We start from the raw sequence: 14,960 nt of genomic DNA on the forward strand, positions 1-14,960 counted from the left end.
CCAGCAACAAGATTGGCTGGCAAAACCAGCAGGAAAAGTCAAAATCCAACAAACTGGACAAAAATCCCAGTGATAAATCCCTGGGGGCTGTGACACCCGTTCTTACAGCTGGAAAATGGGGCAGGAAGCTCCTTAGGCAAGGGGAAAAATAGAGAAATCCTTAATTAAAAAGCAATTTGATGATCACCTGGGAGCCCTTTACCTTGTGTGGGCTGTTTCCCGTGGAAGCACCAACCAAACTGAATTTGGGCTCCAGCATGGGGGCATCTCAATTTGGGCTTTTGATCACCTGTGTCTTCAGCCAGTTTCCCCTGCTGCCTGTAGCTAGAAGACCTGGGAAAATGTGATTTATACAGATATTATTTTTTATGTTTTCAATCATATTCATTTCTTTCTTTTGATCTCACTGATCAGAAGCTGTTGTTCCTTCCTCCCCCCCAGGAATGATTTAATGACATTTTCCTGTGGAGCCACAGAACCAGTTTTGCACTGAGGATGAAAAAAAACCTCCGGGACAGCGGCGGAAAAATGTTCTGCTGGGACAGAGAAAGGAGGAAGTAAATAACGAAAACAGGAAAAATTGGGAAAAAATGAGGCAGCGAGCAGGGGGAGGATGTGGGAATCCCTGAGCAGGATGCTTTGGGGGCCAGGGCTGTCCCTGAGGATGCTGCCCGGGGCTCAGCTGCGTGCGGGGCGTTATCCCGGCGTCCCGGCCAGCCTATTTTCCAGGCGAGGAAATATTTAACCGCGGCGTCAGCGGGCAGGGCAGGCGGGTGCAGGCATGGAGGGAGGCGGGCAGCACCCTGTCCCCGCTGTCCCCGCGGGCCAGCCCCAGGGGGACAATCTGCAGCTCCTGCTGCGCCGCAGTTGGGAGGCCAAAAACTGCGCCTATTGCCCCTACAGCCACTTCCCGGTGGGAGCCGCGCTGCTCACCACCGGCGGGGAGATCTTCTCGGGTAAGATGGGGACCCCAGACCCCCCTGGGGATTTTGGGGAGCCCTCAGCAAGCCTTGGGTCATGTAGAGGGTGCAGAGGGGTCACTGCGGGGTGCCGGTGCTGTGTGTCGTCCCCCGCTGCCTCTTGGCAGCCGCCGCCTGGGACCGAGCCAAAGATCACGGCGGATGGGAGAATAAATAGGGGAAGCAGGGAAAATGGCTTTTCCTTGTAAATTCTCTAAGGAGAAATGAGCTGGTGGGGTTTGGGGTGGCTGATGCTGGGGCTGTCCCTGCAGGGTGCAACGTGGAGAACGCCTGCTACAGCCTAGGGATGTGTGCCGAGCGCACTGCCATCCAAAAAGCCATCTCCGAGGGGCACACCAGCTTCAAGGCCATGGCCATCACCAGGTGAGGGTGCTCCGAGAACTGGATTGGTGAGGGACGGGATGGGGAACCAGCAGGAAAAGCCCCCTGCTCCTCAGGGACAGCTGCTTTTGCAGCAGTCCCATCTTTTGGGGAGGGACATAAAGTTTTTGCATGGTGTTTTTGGAGGAATTGGTGGACAAATCTTTTGGGGTTCTGTATTTATTGGGGCATGAAGGTCTTCTGCAGGTGTTCCCCCCTGCTCTGACCTCAGGACTGAGCTCTGTGCCTTTCTCCTTTGGCAGTGACATGGGGGACCACTTCATCACACCCTGTGGCGCCTGCAGACAAGTGATGAGAGAGGTGACAGCTTGCATGGGGCTCTGTGGCTCATTCCCTGACCCCAGACACCCTCCCCTGACCCCAGGCATCTCCCCCTAAAACACCTGGAGGTACCAAGGAGGGTGCAATCCCCCATCCTCAGCCCCAGGGCTGGCTCCAGGCTCCTCAAATTGCATTATCTGCTGAGAGAGGGATATTCCATCCCTTGGGGGGTGTTCAGTGGGAATCCATTAGCTTGCCCTCCCCAGGGGGGTTTATTCCTCCAGGTGCAGGGTTTTGCCCTCAAGTCCTTGCTCTGGTTCTGGCAAGCCTGAAAATGGGGGCTTTCCTGCAAAAGCTGAGCTTCCCACAGATCCTGTCCAGCTCTCATTTCCGTCCTTTGCAGGAATCCCAGCACCCACAGCCCATTTTTGGGTTGTTAATATTTAATGGGTTGTGGGGCTCTGCTCGAGGGTCAGATTCAGCAGGTGGGGTAAAAACACAGGATCTGAGCCCAAAATATTCTCTGGGGAAGTAATGCTGATAAGCCAACCCAAAAGACATGCAATAGAGGGGGATGCTCCCTGTGAACCTGAAAAAAAAGGGATGTATAAGTAATTTGGGGAAGAAATGCAGGTTCTTCCCTTCTTCTCCCTCATCAGGCTCTTCTTTCTCCTCCTCCAGTTTGGCACAGACTGGGATGTCTACCTGACCAAAGCAGATGGCACCTACATTGTCAAGAGGCTGGAAGAGCTGCTGCCACTCTCCTTTGGCCCTGAGGACCTGAAGAAGGTCTGAGCAGCATGGCCACCGCCAGTCTTTGCCCTTAGGCGCAGGGGACAGTGGTTTTCCCCAATTTCCTCAGCCTTTAAGCAGCTTTTTGGGAACAACACAGTGGGAAATGTGTTTATATTTTTAAGTTGCCTGTTCCTCTGACTCACCTTCTGATTCAGTGTTGATTTGCAAACTCCAGCTCCACCTTGCCCCGAGGAAATGGCAAAATCAAATTGTAGAAAATCCCTGTTATTAGTAAAAAAAGCGTCCAGACATCCCTGCAGGCAAGGGAGGACGTGGGTTTGATGCACAGCTCAAACAGGCTTTGGTACAGAAACCACTCCTGAATAATGCAAAACCATTGCTTGGGAAAGTGTTGGATCCTTCAGTTCTAAAAAGAAGCGAAAGCAAGAAGGAAAAGGTCCATCAGCCCCAGAAGTAATTAGTGAGCTAATCCAGATTAGGTGGATTGCTGGAACAGGATGGTTATCGCCCTGAGTGTGTCCTTTGCTCATTTCTCCCCAGTTTCTTTTCCTTGCTTTTATTCTCTTTGGGGTGAAGAAGAGGACAAGGAGTTTTTGAGAACTTCTGGAGGGTTTTGTGCTTCCGGGGTAATGCCATTTGTTGATTGTACTATTGATTTATAACACAATGATAAATGAATTTGTTACATTTCCCAACCAGCGCTGGGTTGAGCATTTCTGTCACGCCCAAGTGAAATAAAACCGGTTCTGTTTTATCTCCTGCAGTTGTAGCAAGTGATGAAACACAGGGAGCGGGGTCTTGGGGCTGTCCTGTAGCCCAGGCAGGGCTGGGGGGTGCTGGATGTGACCTGGGAACCTCATGAGGTTCTACAAAGCCGAGTGCAGGGTGCTGCACCTGGGCCATGGCATCCCCCAGTATCCACACTGGCTGGAAGATGGAGAACACTCCTGCTGGGAAGGACTTGGAGATGCTGGTGGATGAGAGACTGGATGTGCCTCAGCTGTGGGGCTGATTCCACAGGATGGGCAGCGGGGGAGGGAGGGATTCTGGCACAGGGTGCCCAGAGAAGATGTGCTGCCCCATCCCTGGAAGTGTCCAAGGTCAGGTTTGGATGGGGCTTGGAGCAAACTGGGATAGTGGAAGGTGTCCCTGCCCATGGCAGGGGGTGGAACAAGATGGGCTTTCAGGTCGCCTCTGGCCCAAACCAGTCTGTGATTTGATGTTTCCACACACTGGGCTGTGCCCTGGCTGTTCCCAGGGCAGTGCCCTAATCCATGCACTCACCCAGGGCACTCCCAGCTGTGCCCTCCATGCCCTGCATTGCACAAGGCTTTACCTTGGCTGCATCCTGCTCTGTGCCCTGTGCTGTGCCCTGCTCCATGACCCATTCCATGCCCTGCTTGATGCCCCACTCCAGGTCCCCTTCCATATCCTGCTTCATGCCTTGCTACATGTTGCATTCCATGCCCCTTCTACATCCCTTTCCATGCCATGTTCAGTACCTCACTCCATGCCTGCTCCACGGCTTGCTCTATGCCCCGTTACGTCCTGCTCCCCACCCATCTCCATGCCCAATTCCGTGCACATTTCCACGCTTCTCTCCGTGTCCCATTCCAGGCTCCATTGCCATGCCCATCTCCGTGCCCGATTCCATTGCCCATTTCCATGCTTCATTCCATGCCCCATTCCATGGCCATTTCCACACTTCTCTCTGGGTCCCATTCCAAACCCCACTGCCATGCCCTGCTCCCCACCCGTCTCCGTGTCTCATTCCATGCCCATTTTCAGGCTCTGCTCCATGCCCCATTCCCTGCTCCATTCTATGCCCCACTCCTCGCCCGTCTCCATGTCCCATTCCATGCCCATTTCCACGACTGTCTTCGTGTCCCATTCCGTGCCCCATTCCATGCCCATTTCCAGGCTCCGTGCCCCACTCCCTGGTCCATTCCATGCCCATTTCCAGGCTCCATTCCCCATTCCATGCCCGTTTCCAGGCTCCGTGCCCCATTCCCTGGTCCATTCCCTGCCCGTTTCCAGGCCCCGTGCCCCATTCCCTGCCCCAGTCCCCGCCCCTCTCCCTTCCCATTCCCATTCCCTCTCCGTCCTCCGCCGGGGGCGTGGCCTCGCGTGTTTCTGGGCGGGGCCTGTCGCCATTGGCCCGCTGTCGGCCCGGCCTGTCGCCATTGGCCCGCTCTCGGCCCCGCCCCTCGCCCTGCCGCGGCGGCCATGGCGGTGAGGCTGTTGCTGGCCCGGGCGCTGCGGCTCCTCCCGCGGTGCCGCCCTCCGTGCGCGCCCCGCGCCCCGCGCTCCGACCCCCGCCCCGGGCCCCTCTCCGGCTCCGCGCCCTCCGCGCCGCCCGCGCCATGGCGGCCCTGGCTGGCCTGGCTGCCGGCCGCCCGCCGCTTCTTCCTGCGCGGCTCGGCGGGCGGGCTGGCGGCCGTTGCGCGGCGGGGCCGCGGCGGCGTTTGCCTGGCGCTGGCCATGGCGCTGGGCCTGGTGGAGCCGCGCCTGGAGGAGCAGCGCCGGGCTGAGGCGGCGTGTCGGCACATCCAGGTGGGAAGCGGCCCGGGGATCCCGCTGGGCAGCGCCTGGGGCGCCCTCCCTGAGGGGGAAGGGGGGACGTTGCTGTGGGGGAAGACCTTCAGTCACCCCCCCAAGAAGGGCACAGGGGGTCGTAGCCCTCCAGACATCCTTCGTGAAAGAGGGTGGTCCTTGATGTGTGGAGCCCCTTGAACGCCCCTCCGTGAACGTCACGGAGTGTCAGTGCTGTGGGCAGCCACTTGTACACGCCCTCTCATGAAGGGAAGGGGGATCCTTGCTTTGGGGAGTCCCTCAGACAACCCCCATGAACTGAAGGGAGTCATTGCTCTGGAGAAGCCGTTAGACATCATCCAAAAGGGGAGGGGGATTCTTGTGAGGAGCCCCTCAGATACCCCCTCTCAAGGGGAGGGGGGGGGGTCACTGCTGTGGGGAGTCCCCCAGACACCCTTGGTGAAGGGGAGGGGAGAGCCTTGTTTTATGGAGCCCCTCAGACACCCCTCATGAAGGGAAGGGGGATCCCTACTGTGGGGAGCCCCCTGACAGCCCCTGTGAGGGGCACACTGTGGGGAGCCCCCTGACAGCCCCTGTGAGGGGCACACTGTGGGGAGCCCCCTGACAGCCCCTGTGAGGGGCACACTGTGGGGAGCCCCCGACACCTCCCAGTCTCTCCCCAAGGAAGGTGGGAATGCTGCAATGAGCAGCCCTCAGGCACCTCCCCAAAGGTGGGGACTGCTGGGAGCAGCCCCACAGACACCTCCTTCTCCCCAAAAATAGTGTTTTGGGGAAGCCTCTCGCTCAGCAGCCCCTCATCACCCTAAAGCAGGTACTTTAAAAATCAGGGGATCATCACTCCCTGTCCCCCCACAGAGGGAGGTGTTGGGGCCCTGGTGATGGGGGTCTTGTGTCCCAGGACACTGATGTTGGTCCCCAGGTCCATCCCCTGTGCCTGAGGCAGACGGGGACCCCGTGGTGCTGGGCCAGGCCGTGCTGGCAGGGCACAGGGGACGGATGGTGCTGAACATATTTCCTGGGTAAAAATAGACCTTTGGGGCTCAGAGCCAGCTGTCACCTGCTCCACCGACCAGCAGACACGTTCCATGGAGTTTCTCAGGATGCTTTCTCTTCTCTGTCCTCGGTGGTTGTTCCATTGGTGTCTTTGGGTCTGTGTGATGACACATCCCCAAGGTGTCAGCGGTGCTTTGGGGCTGCATCTCACAGAGAAGGCCACTTGTTTGTATCAGTCCAGGTGACAGCTGGGGCACCACCAGGCCTGTAGGATCATCAACTGTGATGAAACTCCAGAACAGCCTCCTGTGTGTTGTTTTCCCACATCTCTTGATTTTCTCCCCCAGCTCCCACCCCTCATGGATTCACTCTTCCTCAAACTAACCAGCCCTCACAGTCGGCTGACACAAAAAAGGCCATTGTTTTTCCTTTTGCTGCTTTTAATTGGAATTTCTTTTAAATGCTGTTTGCCTGATTTATTTATGGAGAAGGGGAAAAGTGTAATAATGCATCTGTTTTTGGAAGTGTCCAGTTAAACTTTTCTTTACACAACCACAGAATCATGGAATGGTTTGGGCTGGAAGGGATTTAAAGGCCCATCTTGTTCCACCCCTGCCATGGACAGAGACACCTTCCACTATCCCAGGTTACTCCAAGCTCTTTCCAACTGGCTTTGGATGCTTCCAGGGATGGGGCAGCCACAGCTTCTCTGGGCAAAATATATTTATATTCTAGATTGGCAAATGACTCCCCCTTCTGGTTCCTCTTCTTCCCTCAGAAAGGGCACATTTAGAAAAGACTGGTTTAGGGGTAAATTGTGTCAGACAAAAAATACATGGCCTGCAGATGATCTTTCATGTGGTTACAGGATTTGAGCCCAGTGGTTAGAGTCTGAGACTTTCAGGTTGGAGCAACCCACCAGGACGTGTAATACCACTGAAACACCAAGTTCTCTTTCGCTGGGAAGCCTGGGATAACTGAGCAGGTTTTTCTGTTCATATTCCTTTCAGACCGTGTTTGTTGGGAAGAACAAGCCCCAGAAGGATCCCCTGAGCTCCTCCCGCTGGCAGGGCTTCAAGCTGGAGGAATATCTCATCGGGCAGCCCATCGGGAAGGGCTGCAGTGCCGCCGTGTACGAGGCTGCGATTCCCTTCTGTCCCGGTCCTCGGGATCGTGTGCAGAGCAGCAGCCTCCCAGCCCTGCAGCAGGACCGTGCCTCAGCTTCCCACGGGGCTGAAGAGGAGCCTGTAGTGAATCACCAACCCAAAGGGGCTTTCCCCTTAGCAATCAAAATGATGTGGAACATTTCGGTAAGGAGTCGGCGCTGAGTCCCCCGTGTCTGTCACTGGGGAATTCTGGCTGGAATGTTTAATGCTGAAGTGTTGAAAGCGCTAATTATGGAGCGCGGGATGAGTGTGTCACAACAAAGCTATGGGTAGGTGACACTGGAGATGATGTCGAGTGTTAGTGAAGAGTCCCAGAGTGAGGTAATTAGCATTCATCATCCTCTGGAATCGGCACCGAGTGCTGCTGCTGGAGCTGTTGGGTATGGAGGTGATGTTTTGGGAAGAAAAGGTTTTCTGAGGCTGGCTCTGTTGGAAAGGTCTAAGAAGGGGAAAGCCACTGCTGCCAGTGATTGAGGAATTGGTGTCCTGTCAGTGTCAGGACAGAGGTGGATTTTCTTCCTGAAGAGTCCGTGGTCTCAGGGTGAACAGTAACCTGCCTGCTCTGTCCCCTGTGAGGTGACTGTCCAAGATCTGCTCCCATGTTTCCCAGCCTGAGTGACTGGTGATCCAGTTCCTCAATGTGCCTCTTCCATGTTTAGAAAAATCCATGTGGCTTTCCCCATTCATGTGACAGGTGAATATTTCAAGAAAATTTTCCAAACTGCCAAGATCTGGAATCCCTTGGACTCCAGAAGTACCCTGGCATTTAGCTGTGGGCTCTTCCGCTTGGGTTTGGAAGTTGAAAGTGAGGGCTAAGGTGTAGTTTGGATTGCTGACCATCAAGGATGGATTTGAAGTGACAAATGGATTTCTTTCTGCTAATAAAGGCCTTGCAGCCTCCCTTGGTGAAGTCTTTAGGTAGTTAATTGCCATCCTTGATTTTCAAGGGAGGGAAGTCCTGGAATCTGGTCTCAGTCGATCCAGCTCCAGACACAGTGCCAGGATCAGGGTTATCCACTTTCAGTTTGCGTTGGAGCCGGATGATTTCGGAGCTGAAACCAATGTGAGATGTGGTTGTTGTTGCAGGCTGGTTCCTCCAGTGAAGCCATCCTCGATGCCATGGGCAGAGAGCTCGTCCCAGCCACGGGCCTTGCCTTGTCCGGGGAATATGGAGCTGTCTCTGGCCGCAGGTATGGACCTGGCAAGGGGCTGATTTTATCCCTTGGTTAATTTTGCAGCAATTTGCACTGTTAAGAAGGTGGACAGGGCTTTCTAGAATAGCTGCTGAAAGCAGGTAAACCTGGGGAATATTAAGTTTGTTGGCATGCAGGGAATTATATTGCTAAACTGCGTGGTCCAGAGGCATTTGGAAGAGTGTACCAATAATTTGGGAGCATTTGGGGTCCTGCCCGGGTCTGGTGGGTGTCTGTGGCTGTGTCTTAGCTTCCCTGTGTTGAAATGTGATGGGATTTGCTGAGCCACCAGTTAAACACCATTTAAAATTGTATTATGATGCTTTTTAATTGCATCACTGCAATCAGTAACAGTTTGAGTGTATTAAATGTCAAGTTATTTCAGTGTAATACAATTTGACTGTGAGGTTTAAGAACTGGTTTGGTGTAAAAGGGGTACTGGACAGGGAGGTTGAAACTGTTTTAGTGCAGGAAAACTGCTGAGAAGGAAAATGGGAATTACTCAGTTCCTACTCTTTGGCCTGAGTGGGAAGTGAGCAAACAGCATGAAGGTGGAAAATCTCATGGAAACTTCTAAATTACCTCAAGGTAGCTATCTTTTTGTTCAGAAATGCATCTTTGTGTTCCATTTGAAACAACGGAGTCCACAGCCCAGATTGCCTGATTTAAATTTCAAATTCATCCCGGCTGCCAATACAAATGAATAATGAATGCTGTGCCCGTGGCTGGCTGGGATTGCAGTAGAGCAGCCAAAGGGATATTTGACATTCAGGGGATGAGAAATCTGTGTTGCAGACAAATAGGTAACCTGCTTTTCAGGGTAGAGAGAGCTTCCTCCCTGTGCCATAAAATAGAGGGTCTAAATTGATACTCCCAGTGTGAAGTTGACCTTTATTATATGTCTAACAAAGTAATTGCAATTGGGTGTTATTCTCTAGAGCTGCTGTAGCTTTTTTTGAATGGAGAAGCAGCCTGTGCTTGGCTCTGCCTGTGTTAGCAGCACGGAAGGGTTAGTGAGGCTTGAGTAAAATGAAAGCTGCATGTTATGTGTGAGGGTTTTTATCAAAACTTTGTTTGTAGTGCAGGTAAAGCACCTAATTTCCTGTTTGGCCATTGTGAATAGGGAAATTCAGTTACAGCAGGGCCCCTATGAGGCCTTGATTGGCTGAGTTTGCTCTGGGAGGCACCCAGGGCAATCCAGGGGTGGATTCTGAGCTCTGGAGAAGGTGCTGGGAGATGCAGCAACTGCCCATTGCTGCAGTGGGTCTGTACAGACTGCAGGTGCTCTGCATCCACCTGGGAAACACTGGGCTGAGATGCTGGTTGGGAAATGGGCCATGAAACTGCTGCCCATGTTCTTGCTCAGTGAATGGATTCCAGGATGTGTCTGACTATTTGCTTAACGTGCAGTCCTGTAATCCACCCTGTGCAGCTTTAATCTCCCTCTGGTGAGGCTTCCAGTGCAGAACAAACGTGTTTGCTCACTGCTGGGGAACCCTTTGGTGTGGGGGACAGGCCATAATAATGAAAAGTAATTCCAGCAATAACAGCAGTGTGCCTGAGATCCATCAGAACCAGCTGAGGCATTTGTGCAATCTGTGGTGTCTTTTCTCTGCACAGAAAACCTGTCCTTGGGAGGAAGAAGCTGCAGCCTCATCCAAATATAATCCAGGTGATCCGAGCATTCACGTCCTCTGTCCCTTTGCTGCCTGGAGCCTTTGCTGACTATCCTGACGTCCTTCCATTGAGCCTGAACCCCAGAGGGATCGGTCACAGCCGCACACTCTTCCTGGTGATGAAGAAGTAGGTGGAGAGAAGCTGGTTAACGTGACTTGGCTGCTCTGTCCGTGCAAAGCCTGGCTCTGGGCTGCTGCCAAAGAGCAGAGTATGCTCTTGGAAACGCCTCCCAGGACCTGTTCCAAGTCCTTGAGGTTCTGACTGTGCTTCCACAATGAAGACAAACCGTTCTTTTTAATAATTACCCCAAATTAAAGGGAGAAATGTGGAGTTTGTCCCCATTTGTCTGCCCTTCTAAGCCTGAACTTCACCCCTAGTCTGAGCACACTGCTAGAGATGGAGTAGAATCAGTAATGAGATCAGCCAACACTGAGATTGAACTGCCAGTGATAAGCCTCTAGGATACTAATTCCCATTTTTTTTTCTTGTTCTGCCTAGTTACCCCTGCACACTGCACCAGTATCTGCAGGAGAACACTCCAGATGTTCGCCTCTCCACAGTGATGATTCTGCAGCTCTTGGAAGGTGTGGACCACCTTGTTCGACATGGAATAGCACACAGAGACCTCAAGTCTGACAACATCCTGGTTGAATTTGATTCTGGTACGTAGATCCCTGAGGATAAATACCAGTTAACGATTCGGTCACCAGTTAATGATTTGGTATTCGGGGAAGTCACACCCAGCTGCGTGTTTGGGGAAAGAAGCATCAGACCTTTTGAATAATCTCAGGTTTAGGTTTTATCCTAGTGTTTGCTGTCACTGCAGCAAGTCATTGATCCTGTCTGTGCCTGAGGTTTTGGATCATTAACATGGGCATAGTGTATTGCTGAGGTGATGGATTGTATGAGCACAGCCAACATTGACTGGAGCATCCGGGAACACCACATTTGGGATGCTGCAGGAGCCTTTGTTTCAGGCTCTTGGTTCTGTCATCTTTCCCAAGCCAAAGAGTACAGGGAGCCTCTTAAAATCCCACCCCATGACCAGAACAGTGCTGCACCCTGGGATGATGAAACATGGTTTGGGAGGGAAGGGAAGCAGCATTTTCATCCATGTGTTCTTCTGTCCGCCTCTAACAGCAGTTTTAGTTACCTGAGCTCTTTTTTGGTGTGAGATTCAAATCAGTAGGAAGCAATAGGAGGCAGGCAGGTCTGTGCAATTAGGAGTGAGGAGTATCAAGGAGAGAGACAGAGATACCACTGAAATCCACCCCGCCTTCCTGGAGACCAGCTCAAGAGGCAGGTGGCACAGAGGATTCTCTGTTCCCCAAGGCTCAGGATTTAGAATCAAAATCATGGAATGGCCTGGGTTGGAAGGGACCTTAAAGCTGTTCTCATTCCAACCCCCTGCCATAGACAGGGACACCTCCCACTAGACCAGGTTACTCTGCTGAGTATCTTCACCCACAATCTTGATGAGGGGATCGAATGCCCCCTCAGTCAGTTTGCAGAGGACACCAGGCTGGGTGTTGATGTGATGTGGTGTTTTGTGCTGTCAGATCCTCCCAAACAGAACCCTAACTGTGTGTTGTTCACAGCTGGCTGCCCCTGGCTGGTCATCACTGACTTTGGCTGCTGTTTGGCAGATGAGAACCTTGGCCTGAGGCTGCCCTTCACCAGCTCCTATGTGGATCGGGGTGGCAACGGCTGCCTCATGGCACCTGAGGTAAATCCCTCTGTAGCAGTGCTTTGTGGTGCTGGTTTTCTGCTTGTCCTGCTGTCAGGACTAAGTTTTGGTGGCATAGAAGGTTTGTGTCCTACCTTGAGTTAGGCTTGGTGAACATCTGTGCTGAGCTATGTCAAATAGACACCTTGAGCTCTAACAGGTGAAACATAATCAATTGGTGTTAAAAGGCAGAATGAGCCTTTCCCCCTCATCCCAAATTTACTCTTTAGTCTTTATTCAGGCCCCTTTCTATCTTTCCATGTAACTATTAAGAGTTTTATGCAGCAGTCCTTGTGTTGCAACAGTAGCTTTTGGCTGAAGTTCAAGGTGGTTGTGAAATTATTTACAGTTCCTTTTTATTTCTCTGATAATAAGCCTAATAAAAGCCAAGATACCCTTAACTGTCTGCTGGACCTAGAGCACCTTGCCGTGGTGTTCGTTGTTATTCTGCAGGTGTCCATAATTCTCCATAATTCCAGCAGGAGATAGCCCTTAGGACTCTGGGAATGCTGGTCGGAGCAATGGCTAAAGCCTCAGTGCAGTGTTCAGACTCCTCCCAGCCACTGGGCTGAGCAGTGCCAGAGGCTTAGAGCATGCCAATAGAAAATATTTACACCACAGATTCAGATGCAACCCACCTTTGGATTCAGTGTCTACGTTTATTACAGGGAAAATTCTGGTTTGGGCATTAAAAATCGAATTTCAGCACAGCGGCTGCACTCGAGCTGTTTGTTTGAGTAGCTCACTCTCTGTGGCAGGTGATCACAGCATCACCTGGTCCAGGCACGGTGATCAACTACAGTAAAGCTGATGCTTGGGCTGTTGGAGCGATTGCCTACGAGATCCTGGGCCTGCCCAATCCTTTCTATGGCCATGGGGACTCGGCTCTGGAAAGCAGAAGTTACCAGGAGGAGCAGCTGCCCAGCCTGCCCGACCATGTGCCCCTCGAGGTGAAGCAGGTGATAAAGATGCTGCTTCAGAGAGATCCCAACAAGGTAAGAAGCTGTTGCCTTCAAGATATTCTCTTTGGGAGTATCCCTGGTAGATCGTTTTGCTTTGGAGGGCTGCAGGTGCAGGGGTTAATCCAGATCTCACTGCAGGATCAAAGGACAACATAAGGATCAAAGCAAAAAAATCTTTGCTGAGTGGTGCTGAATCATTTCAGGGATTTCAGGAGATGTTGTGACCTCACATTGGAGGGTTACACACAACATTATATATATACACAATAATAGTCTCAAAGAGCTTTTTAATTCACAGGGTGGTGCCTTAGAGGGGGGCCCAGGGAATTTTGAAGGTGCCAATCCTCCATGCTGGTGATGTGGCTGAGTGCAGCAGGATCAGCTAATTTCCCTTTCCTCTTGCAGAGGCTGTCTGCCAGAGTGGCTGCGAACGTGCTGCACCTGAGCCTCTGGGGTGACAGTGTTGTAGCATCTAGGTCCCTGAAACCTGACCAGATGATTGCCTGGCTGCTCTGCCAGTCTGCAGCCACCCTGCTCACCAACAGGCTGGCAGAGAAGAGCCAGGTAGAAACCAAAATGAAGATGTGCTTCTTGGCAAACCTCGAGTTTGAAGACCTCTGGGCAGCCATATTCCTGTTGCTGGCCTGGAGAAGCCACTCTGGGTGAAGGAACCACCTGGAGCATCTCACATAAATGGCACTTTCTAAAGGCACATAGGAACCTGTCCTTTCTGTCTGTCTGGAGACCTGTAGTGCTTTAGGGAACAAGCTGCAGGAGCTTGAGTTTCTCTCTAGCAAGTGTTAACCATGCTGCTTTTCTGTCCCTGCTAGAGGAGATGCCCTTGCTTCCTTACCCTCTGGGTGGGAGGGTGTGTGGACCTTGCAGGTGTCCAGAGGTACGTGGTTGGTTTTGCTCCCAGTTGGGAATTGACTTGTAAGTTGTGTGTTGAGTGAAGCAGATTCCTTTCAGAGGAGTGGCTGAGAGGAGGCAGTGTCTGGCTGCATTTTACATAGAAGCATCACATTTTAAACAACACACTGATCCAAGCTGATAAAGAGACCTGCAGTCCCTGTTCACGGGGTAACCAGGGTGGTTTGAAACTCATTTTCTTCTGAGCTGTGAAATGACAGCCTGAAAACTTGCTGATGAGGTGCTGCCTGGTAACGTGAGCGTCAGCAGCACTAAAAACCTCACAGTTGTACGCAGGATAGTGGAAGCACATCGTCCTCAAATCCCGCTTATCGTTGTTCTTAACTGTTGTAGCTCTGTGGTGGCAGCTGCCCCAGGGTCCAAGGCTGAGTCAGACTCTCCAGTTAGGGATAATGCTCCAAACAGAGTGAGGCTGGGCAGCAGCCCCTGCTTAAAGAGCTTAGTGTGATGCTCTGCTCTTTTACCTGCCTGTGTTTTTCCTTCAATGAAATAATACCCTTGGGTGGGGAGGACGGGAGACATCAATCTAAATAACAATAGCTGTGTTTATGAAACAGCATTCAATTTCGTGGCTGTAATTGTATTTAGAGGAACTTGGGGGGAAAGTAATTTCTGCTTGTTGCACAATAAATTAAAGTTCTGTGGCTGTGTGGGTTCTCTTAATCCAATTTGGGCTGTGCAGCGTTGGTTCCGGGGTGTCTTAAATGCGAATTCAGCTCTTTCCAGTGCTAACTGTGGAACACGGTGTTTTAGTTCAAGTGGAATTTCCTGAAGAGGAACAGACCTTGCCTTGGGGATGTGTTTTGTACTCTCCTGCATGGCAAATCACTGGCTGTTCCTGCAGCTTCTGGGTGGATGACAATGGCTGATAACCCTAATCATCACAGGGTAACCTTGTGCTCAGGGTTCTGCACGTTGTTCTGGTGCATCAAAGAGCACAGAGCCTGGGGAATGGGAGGAAATGAGCTCTTGGGGGGGAAAACTGCGAAAAACCACCTTTGTGACATTGATCTGACCAAACCAAAGTGTGTGCTGCTGTTTCTTACATTACTGAGCTCTTGCAATGTTTCTGCTGCCTTTGCTTTGTGGGTGCCTGGGTCTGGCAGTGAGTCCATGCCTGGGACACTGGAGTCTTTGGAGGAGTAAATGCTGTTGCTGTGTGGTGGATCTCTACTCTGAGCCCTTCTTCTGCCATGAACATCATTCCTGTGCCTTTCTCTCCAAGGTCCAGTCTCTATATAAGTAGGGAACAGAATTAGGGCTGGAGCCATCCAGTATCAAGTGTGTTTGTATTTGCCCAACCAGGGATTTATCTGTGCTGATGAACTCTACTCGTTGAAAACTTGCTTCCCCTGGAAACTGTTGCAGTTCTGTTCTAAAAA

General features: G+C 52.0%; 2 protein-coding genes across 2 annotated transcripts; both read left to right on the forward strand.

Annotated features, from left to right (window-relative positions):
• Window positions 1–744: 744 nt before the first annotated feature.
• Window positions 745–3,132, forward strand: CDA (cytidine deaminase). Its single transcript, XM_083877031.1, has 4 exons — window positions 745–956; window positions 1,232–1,343; window positions 1,604–1,661; window positions 2,304–3,132. Exons 1-4 carry the CDS (start codon window positions 782–784, stop codon window positions 2,415–2,417), a joined length of 459 nt encoding a protein of 152 aa, XP_083733157.1. The 5' UTR covers window positions 745–781; the 3' UTR covers window positions 2,418–3,132.
• A 1,472-nt stretch (window positions 3,133–4,604) lies between these two features.
• PINK1 (PTEN induced kinase 1) lies at window positions 4,605–14,226 on the forward strand (the record flags this gene model as incomplete). The annotated part of the gene is made up of 8 exons (XM_083876950.1): window positions 4,605–4,931; window positions 6,935–7,234; window positions 8,177–8,280; window positions 9,904–10,086; window positions 10,459–10,622; window positions 11,559–11,686; window positions 12,445–12,681; window positions 13,054–14,226. The coding sequence occupies 8 exons, from the start codon at window positions 4,605–4,607 to the stop codon at window positions 13,312–13,314; spliced, it is 1,704 nt and encodes a 567-aa protein (XP_083733076.1). The 3' UTR covers window positions 13,315–14,226.
• Between the last annotated feature and the right edge of the window lie 734 nt (window positions 14,227–14,960).

The sequence above is a fragment of the Zosterops lateralis genome (assembly GCF_965231275.1).
Source record: "Zosterops lateralis genome assembly, chromosome: 22".
Taxonomy (NCBI): domain Eukaryota; kingdom Metazoa; phylum Chordata; class Aves; order Passeriformes; family Zosteropidae; genus Zosterops; species Zosterops lateralis.

Bases quoted from the DNA above. Each gene is read 5' to 3' on its own strand.
- CDA (XM_083877031.1), top strand. From the start codon at position 782: ATGGAGGGAGGCGGGCAGCACCCTGTCCCCGCTGTCCCCGCGGGCCAG. The intron at 957-1,231 runs GTAAGATGGGGA...CTGTCCCTGCAG, and splicing joins CGGCGGGGAGATCTTCTCGG to GGTGCAACGTGGAGAACGCC. The intron at 1,662-2,303 runs GTGACAGCTTGC...CTCCTCCTCCAG, and splicing joins GCAGACAAGTGATGAGAGAG to TTTGGCACAGACTGGGATGT.